Source organism: Coregonus lavaretus, assembly GCF_964263955.1.
Source record: "Coregonus lavaretus genome assembly, chromosome: 9".
Taxonomy (NCBI): Eukaryota; Metazoa; Chordata; class Actinopteri; order Salmoniformes; family Salmonidae; genus Coregonus; species Coregonus lavaretus.
The window spans coordinates 51,260,828-51,269,093 of record NC_139996.1 but is presented as its reverse complement, the minus strand read 5'-3'; the positions used below and the strand labels follow the sequence as shown (position 1 = coordinate 51,269,093).

General features: G+C 43.0%; 1 protein-coding gene across 1 annotated transcript in view; it reads left to right on the top strand.

Moving 5' to 3' along the window:
- The first annotated feature begins 1,707 nt into the window (after positions 1-1,707).
- Positions 1,708-8,266, top strand: part of snx1a (sorting nexin 1a) — a 35,822-nt gene continuing 29,263 nt past the window's right edge. The window contains exons 1-2 of the mRNA XM_084168391.1: positions 1,708-1,898; positions 7,101-8,028. Of these exons, the coding sequence (XP_084024517.1) occupies positions 1,779-1,898; positions 7,101-8,028 (1,048 nt within the window). The 5' untranslated portion in view covers positions 1,708-1,778. The remainder of the gene's footprint in view (positions 1,899-7,100; positions 8,029-8,266) is intronic.

Below are 8,266 nucleotides of genomic sequence, written 5' to 3'. Positions count from 1 at the left end.
GAACCTACTTCCTGTTTTAAGAAATGGATGAGCTGTTAGCCTTCTTCTTCGGTGGGGTTTAACGGCGTTGGCATCCAATATAATGTTGCATTACCGCCATCAACTGGAGTACAAATCCATTATACTTTGTGACACAAAATGGGAAAAGGGAGAGAAAAAAATGTTGCCTGCCAACTAACCCTACACTCATTAAAAACCCACCACCCAATTGCACTAATTTAACCCAATCTGATCCTACACCAGGCTGACGTCCTGGAAGGACGGGACACTACCATTCAACACCCCCTGTAACTCTTCTGCAGTAAGATCTCGCAATCCCAAGTACTTCTCTGCCTCTGCCACCACAACACCTATTTTCTATGATTTCCATTCCATTCCTGGGGTACAGTTGATAACCATGGCAATGAATGCTAAAAAGCCAACCTTACATTTCTTTCGTGGGCCTATCACTCTGTACTGGCAAAAGTCTACTACTCACCGGGAGCCTATTAGGATCCCTCACCCTTGACCCATCTTCCTCTACTTTCTTCACTGCCTCAGCATTGGACACCTTCTGTACACCTCTGACCCTGGCAATCTCAACCTGCCTCTCTCACACCGGACACTTCTGATACCCAGCAACATGGGCACCCCTACAGTTAACACAAATACCGCTTCTTTCACCAATACTACACATTCCTTTTTCCCATGCCTGCATGCACACTTCTCACATCTAGGAATCTCCCTCCTACACACTTCTGCAACATGACCATAAACTTGGCACCTGAAACACCATAGTGGATTCAGCACAAAAACTTGTATGGGATAACTGATTACTAACATTACTTTGTTGGGTTACAACTCAGCATCAAAACTCAAAAGGACAGACAGACATTGAGTCTTCTGTTTCAGCACTCTCGCCACTGGGTCTGCGAGTGTCACGGACCTGGTTGGCCTTCTTCTAAGGCAGTGATTTTCAACTGGTGGGTTGCAACCCAAATTTGGGTCGCGGGAGTTTTTGAATGGGTCGCGGGTGTCTGATAAAAAAACAACATATATAAATAAATATGTACTTTTTTTACAATGAAAAAATACTTCAGTCTGAACATAAACAACTTAAACCAGGTAGAAAGTGTGTAGAAATTATAATGAATTCACATTTTTAAATAATTGAATCTCAGATTATTTATTTTATTTTTTATCACAGTATTTTCAATAGAGCTATTAGCAGCACTATATTGGTTGATTCTTCATCAAGAATATGGGCAAAATTGTATCATTGACAACGAAAGAGTTGATACATTTACTCTCAAAGCATTAGAAATAGTTTTCCAGATTGTATTTTGGCGATTATTTTTCGCGATGCGAATGTTGGGTCACGACTGAGACAACCTGGTTCAATTTAGGTCCCAAGGCAAAACCAGTTGAGAACCACTGTTCTATGTGTTGTATTATGGCGGTCCGCAATTGGTTGGCCTTCAAAATAAAAGCTCTTATTTGAATACATTGACATTTCAAAGAAATGCTAAATTATTAGCATATCTATGACATTTGAAGAATACTCTTGCAGGAACCAAAGGGGTACTAGAGGGGGGGCGTCCATGCAGGAACCAATGGGATACTCGAGGAGGGGTGTTCATGAAGGAACCAATGGGATACTCGATGACGGGGGTGTTCCTGCAGATACAGGAACGCCTCGAATTGCACACTATTGTTTGAGCCAGTAGGTGGTGTTCTTTTTTTCTGCCACCCCTCCGTCTCAAAAGTTTTATATGATGCTGTCTGTCTGTTTGCGTTGAATGAAGATGGCGACCAGTTCAGAGCGTAGTCCCCCTCCCTTTCCCGAGGACCTGGAACCGGAGCCTGACGAAGTTGGAGACCAAGACAGTGATGACGGAGAAGACATTTTTCTTGGCGCAGTGAGTGTGTGTTGTTGATTTCTGACTAACGTTATTTTGTCAAGAAAAACCTCGGCATTCTACGGCTTGCTATCCAAGTAGCTAGCTACTGTAGCTGCCAAATATTGCTAACTAGGGCCTGTGAAATCCATTGGGTTCATTGACACGAAGCTATTAGTTAGCTAACTAGCCGGATATGCATTAACTAACTACAGTGCTCTCGTCTCCTGAGCAGCTACCCCAGAATATGGAGTGTCCTACCGGTTCTAGAAACATAAAGCCCTTTACTTTCATATCACAACAAAATAATTTCCCAAATGCAAAATATACACTCACTGTAAACTTTTAACCTGCTATTACAGTTGCAGCCAGAATTATTTTTCAGTTACAACACGTTTCTGGCCGCCTTCTTCCGTTACACATAGGAATGTGTTCAGAGCATGCTAGATAGACGACCACCTGTGCTAATTAGCTGTCTTCCGTAAACACGCGCTGTAACATGGAGATATGGCCGTGTGGGAACACTAGCCCTAACCATATAAAGGTGTGTAGTAATTTAAACTTTTGTTTTTTGAAAATGATTTATCGCTGATATGAAAGATACCTTCCTTATGTTTCCAAAACCGAACCGCAATTAACGCAAGCATCGGGTATCTTACCAAAAGTCCCCGGTAAGAAAATGTAGTACTGTACCTTCATCAATAGTAGGCAGAGCAAACCCGTTTTGATGATTTCTGGTATATCATCAAAATAAATGAATCACAGCACGTTTTTGGACTCAGCAGTGTTTACCTGAGTACAATACCATTGGAAATAATGTAGCTGCGTCCAGTTGACAAGACCTATTGATAAATATCCCGATGTCAGAACATTTTAAAGTGTCCATATCAATAACCATTCGCGCTTTGCTACTGGGGTCACCTAAACCGAAAGAGAAACGCAACATTGTTTTGTCAATCACTCATCAATTACCACGTTGAAATCAATTTCACGAGAGGGGAGAGATGAGGGTGCATGTCCTGTTAAAACTAACGCAGCTCAAAAACCACTCGGAATTTGGAGAAGATGGCGGAAGTAGATGCTGAGATCGGATCAAGCAGCGCGTCGAGCAAAGTTGGTGAAGACGAATGTTCTGAATGGACAACGGTAGTATCGAAAACTGGAACAAAAAGTTAATTGTCAAAAATTGGTGTGGAGGATGCGTGTATGAATGATAATCAATCACTTCTTGTTGGGATGCGTTTTTTGAGTAAGGATGCATATGTGGGAGACCCGTTTGAGTTGTCGGAAATGGTGAAGTATGCGTTGGGAAAGGTCTGTCAGAGTGACCAGGAGTGGTCTTATTTTGATTCATTGTATTTCTGAGGAACATTGCAATGGGCCTCAAAATAATATAATAAATAATATGCCATTTAGCAGACGCTTTTATCCAAAGCAACTTACGTTGCGTGCATACATTTATTGTGTATGGGTGGTCCCGGGGATCGAACCCACTACCCTGGCGTTACAAGCGATGTGCTCTACCAGTTGAGCTACAGAGAAGCACTAAATAATCCGGACAACAGAAGTTTTGTGGTTTGAACTTCGGAGTAGAGCACCCGTCAAAGGAGTCATCTCAGGAGTGACGACGGATGTTCAAACCACTTCAGTGTAAGAATTGTAAAGGATTTGGCCAAGAATGTGCAGATGGACAGAGTATAATGAAGAACGGTGTGTAGAAGGACGACAGTGTTGCAATTGTGGTGGGGGATCATGATCTGGAGTTTTATTTTTATTTCACCTTTATTTAACCAAGTAAGCCAGTTGAGAACAAGTTCTCATTTACAACTGCGACCTGGCCAAGATAAAGCAAAGCAGTGCGATTAAAAACAACAACACAGTTACAAATGGGGTAAACAAAACAGGTAAGGCAATAAATAGGCCATAGTGCAAAATAATTACAATTTAGTATTAACACTGGAATTATATATGTGCAAGAGATGATGTGCAAATAGAGATACTGGGGTGCAAATGAGCAAAATAAATAACAATATGGGGATGAGGTAGTTGGGTGGGCTAATTTCAGATGGGCTGTGTACAGGTGCAGTCATCAGTAAGGTGCTATGACAACTGACGCTTAAAGTTAGTGATGGAGATAAGTGTCTCCAGCTTCAGAGATTTTTGCAGTTCGTTCCAGTCATTGGCAGCAGAGAACTGGAAGGAATGGCGGCCAAAGGAGGTGTTGGCTTTGGGGATGACCAGTGAGATATACCTGCTGGAGCGCATACTACGGGTGGGTGTTGCTATGGTGACCAATGAGCTAAGATAAGGCGGGGATTTGCCTTGCAGTGATTTATAGATGACCTGGAGCCAATGGGTTTGGCGACTAGTATGTAGGACCAGCCAACAAGAGCGTACAGGTCACAGTGGTGGGTAGTATATGGAGCTTTGGTGACAAAACAGATGGACTGTGATAGACTACATCCAATTTGCTGAGTAGAGTGTTGGAGGCTATTTTGTAAATGACATCGCCGAAGTCAAGGATCGGTAGGATAGTCAGTTTTACGAGGGCATGTTTGGCAACATGAGTGAAGGAGGCTTTGTTGCGAAATAGGAAGCGGATTCTAGATTAACTTTGGATTGGAGATGCTTAATGTGAGTCTGGAAGGAGAGTTTACAGTCTAACCAGACACCTAGGTATTTGTAGTTGTCCACATACTCTAGTTCAGACCCGCCGAGAGTAGTGATTCTAGTCAGGTGGGCAGGTGCCAGCAGCGTTCGATTGAAGAGCATGCATTTAGTTTTACTAGTGTTTAAGCGCAGTTGGAGGCTACGGAAGGAGTGTGGTATGGCATTGAAGCTCGTTTGGAGGTTTGTTAACACAGTGTCCAATGACGGGCCAGATGGAGTGCCCTGTAAGGGTGAAGGAGATTGAGGTGGCAAAAGTTAGAGGTTAATCGAATCTCCTATGCGGAGGTGATTTTAACAGTATTGAGAAAACAAGTGATGCTAGTGAAGATATGGTAGTGGATGCACCACAGCCTGTAGTAAATGTTTGCTGCCAGTTAAAAGATACCCTGTGTGTTAAAAAGGTGTATTTTGTGGCGTTCATTGCCACAGTTCTAAACTGTACGGCCCAAGTTTCAAAGAAGTCTAAGAAACTGGACATTATTGTGGCTGAGGCAGAGAAGTTTTTGGGACTTCAGGATTTTACATCTGAAGACTTGCAAGAGGTACTGGCACTGGAAGACCAGCCCTCCCAGGTTCCCCTTGAGCCTGTGTAGGAATCAGATCTGTGTTATTTTTTAAATTATATATACAAAAGTATGTGGATTTGGCTATTTCAGCCACACCTGTTGCTGACAGGTTTATACAATCGAGCACACAGCCATGCAATCTCCATAGACAAACATTGGCAGTAGAATGGCCTTAATGAAGAGCTCAGTGACTTTCAACGTGGCACCATCATAGGATGTGACCTTTCCAACAAGTCAGTTTGTCAAATTTCTGCCCTGCTAGAGCTGCACCAGTCAACTGTAAGTGCTGTTATTGTGAAGTGGGAACGTCTAGGAGCAACAGCGGCTCAGCCAGGAAGCGGTAGGCCGCACAAGCTCACAAAATGGGACCGGCGGGTGCTGAAGCGCGTAAAAATCGTCCAATAATCGCATATTTCACAATAGTTTAACCATTTAGAGATGTAAAAAAAAAAACTATGCTCCTAAGCACAATTAAACCAGTCACTCTAGACTAGAGCATCTATAGGGTCTGTGCAGCAGACAAAGTTTGATGTCCCTATCAATAGGCGCTAAAGATAGTTTGCGTCTATGAATGGGGTACGGGGCAGCTAGCTAGTTAGCTATATTCGCTGTTGACGAGTCAGAACGTTAGCCAAGAAGCTAGCTAGCTAAATAATTTCAGGTGACGTCATGGTCATCACAATATTTTTTCCATCAGATAGCTAATGCTAGCTAGCTTTCTGCTATGTTCATGCAAATCAACTCAACTTATATATGCCATGTAGCAGACGCTTTTATCCAAAGCGACTTACAGTCGTGCATGCATACATCTTACATACGGGTGGTCCTGGGAATTGAACCCACTATCCTGGCGTTGCACTTGCCGTGCTCTACCAACTGAGCTACAAACTTCAAAACACTACGCACTGCTTGAAAAGGTCATTTTTGCTAGCTAGATAGCAAATGATCTGGTCAACATTGTCATTGAATACAATCATTTAAGGCCAAATATAGATGTTTAGCTAACCTTTACAGACATGTTAACTTTTTCAAGCAATATTTATTTGCATTTATCCAACACTTTAATCATCCCTGTGAAAAACTCCATTTGTTTACTAGCTTCTGTAGCTAATTGTAGTGTAAATCCAGCTTAATGCCTCAATCCAAATGGAATGGAAAAGATTAGAAATGGCTAAGGACCATACATTTCCTGGTTTTATTTTGTGTTAATTTGAAGGTTTAGGCATGTATGTAGCTACACTAAGCCTAGGTGGATCTACACAACTCATGATATGGGATGTAGATTTACTTTCCTGAAAACATTTGAAAAGCTTTGATTTTTATGGAACTGTCCCTACCTGCTCCAAAGCTCCCCTGTTTAGTTTCTTGTGTAAACTTTTCTAAAAAACCTCAGTCGGTGAACCCAAAAGCTTTGTCAGCTAAATTACTCACTCTGAGTGTAGGAGGGCAAGGCAAGTTTTAGTATGGGTCACACCCTGGAGTTTGCACATGTCAAGTGAACCTCCCATTGCTGTAAAAGTACAGGAAGGGAGGCTAAAGCTTGGTCTCCAGTCATGTGAGTCTCAGATGTGGCCACATGCTCATTACCAGGAAGTTTTCCATAGAACACAAGTTTGAGTTCAGAGGCCAGATTGAAGAATTCAATCTGATTCCTGGAAGAAACTTTGTACATTGCATTCCTCCTCTTAGAAGTTGTGGTAGACATGTATTTATCTGTGTAGACCTGACAAACGTTGTGTTATTCCTGGTAAGTTCTCTATTTCTCCTGTGCAGTTAAAGATTCATTTTGATGTGGAATAGTTATTTGTATTTGTTTTAAACCTCTTTGATTGACTCTTTACACTGTAGTTTGGGTGGAATTCACATGGATGTTGAAAATCAATTGTAAAATGTGACAGGAGAGAAGTGAGTATCTTTGTTGCTGCTGCAACCTTGCTCATTTGCATGATTTGAGATTTGAGAAATGCTGTTCTTTCTTCATCTCCAGGACAACCCATTGGAGATAAAGATGGACCCTTCGCTGCCTGCAAATGACATCACAACCAAACCACTGAGTGAAGCATCTAGTGCTCCAGTGATGGACATCCTTAGTGAACCCGCAAGTGAGGCATCTAGTGCTCCAATGGAAGACATACTTAGTGAACCAGCAAGCGCGAACTTGGAGGTTACTAGTGCTCCAATGGTGGACCTCCTTATGGAACCAGCAAGCGAGGCATCTAGTGCTCCAATGGTGGACATCTTTATGGAACCAGCAAGCGAGGCATCTAGTGCTCCAATGGTGGACCTCCTTATGGAACCAGCAAGCGAGGCATCTAGTGCTCCAATGGTGGACCTCCTTATGGAACCAGCAAGCGAGGCATCTAGTGCTCCAATGGTGGACCTCCTTATGGAACCAGCAAGCGAGGCATCTAGTGCTCCAATGGTGGACCTCCTTATGGAACCAGCAAGCGACGACTTAAAGGAGCCCCCCAAACCCGACATCATCGACCCATTGGCTGACATTATCAACGACACTCCACTCAGTGAAGTCAAAACACCAGTTGTTGCTATGGCCCAGGAGCCACCGAGCGACCTCTTCAATGATGAGCCTAGCGACCTTTTCGCTGAACCACGACCGAGTAACACCGCCAAGCAACCACAAACTAGCATATTCGAAGAACCTGACGAGGACCTCTTCAGCGAACCACTGGGTGAGGCCTTGAAGAAACCTCAGAATGTCTTCAAAGAAGCATTTGCACCAGTGGCCAAAGCTAGCAATGTCTGCGGTCCTCTGAGTGACAACTACAATGAGGACCCCACTGATATATTCACTGAGGAGGCCATCACTACTGTCCCTAGTGCAGTCAATACCATTTCCGTCAACTCCAAGACCAACGGAGTCCACTCCGATGAGGAGGAACCTGATATATTTGCAGGTAAGAATTTACAGATTATTAATCAGATTTCAAATGATACATTTTAATGTGCTATATTTGCTTCGGGCTTGAAACAAGCAGTGAAATGAACAAGAACTGTGTGTGTGCATGCCATTAGGGCTGATAAGGAAACTGCTGTCTCAGCGTTGTGCCGTTAGTAAGAGGAAAGCTGGAACAGGACTTTCACTGACATTAATACACAGACAAGAGTAGTAACTTCCTGGTGTTGATCACGAGG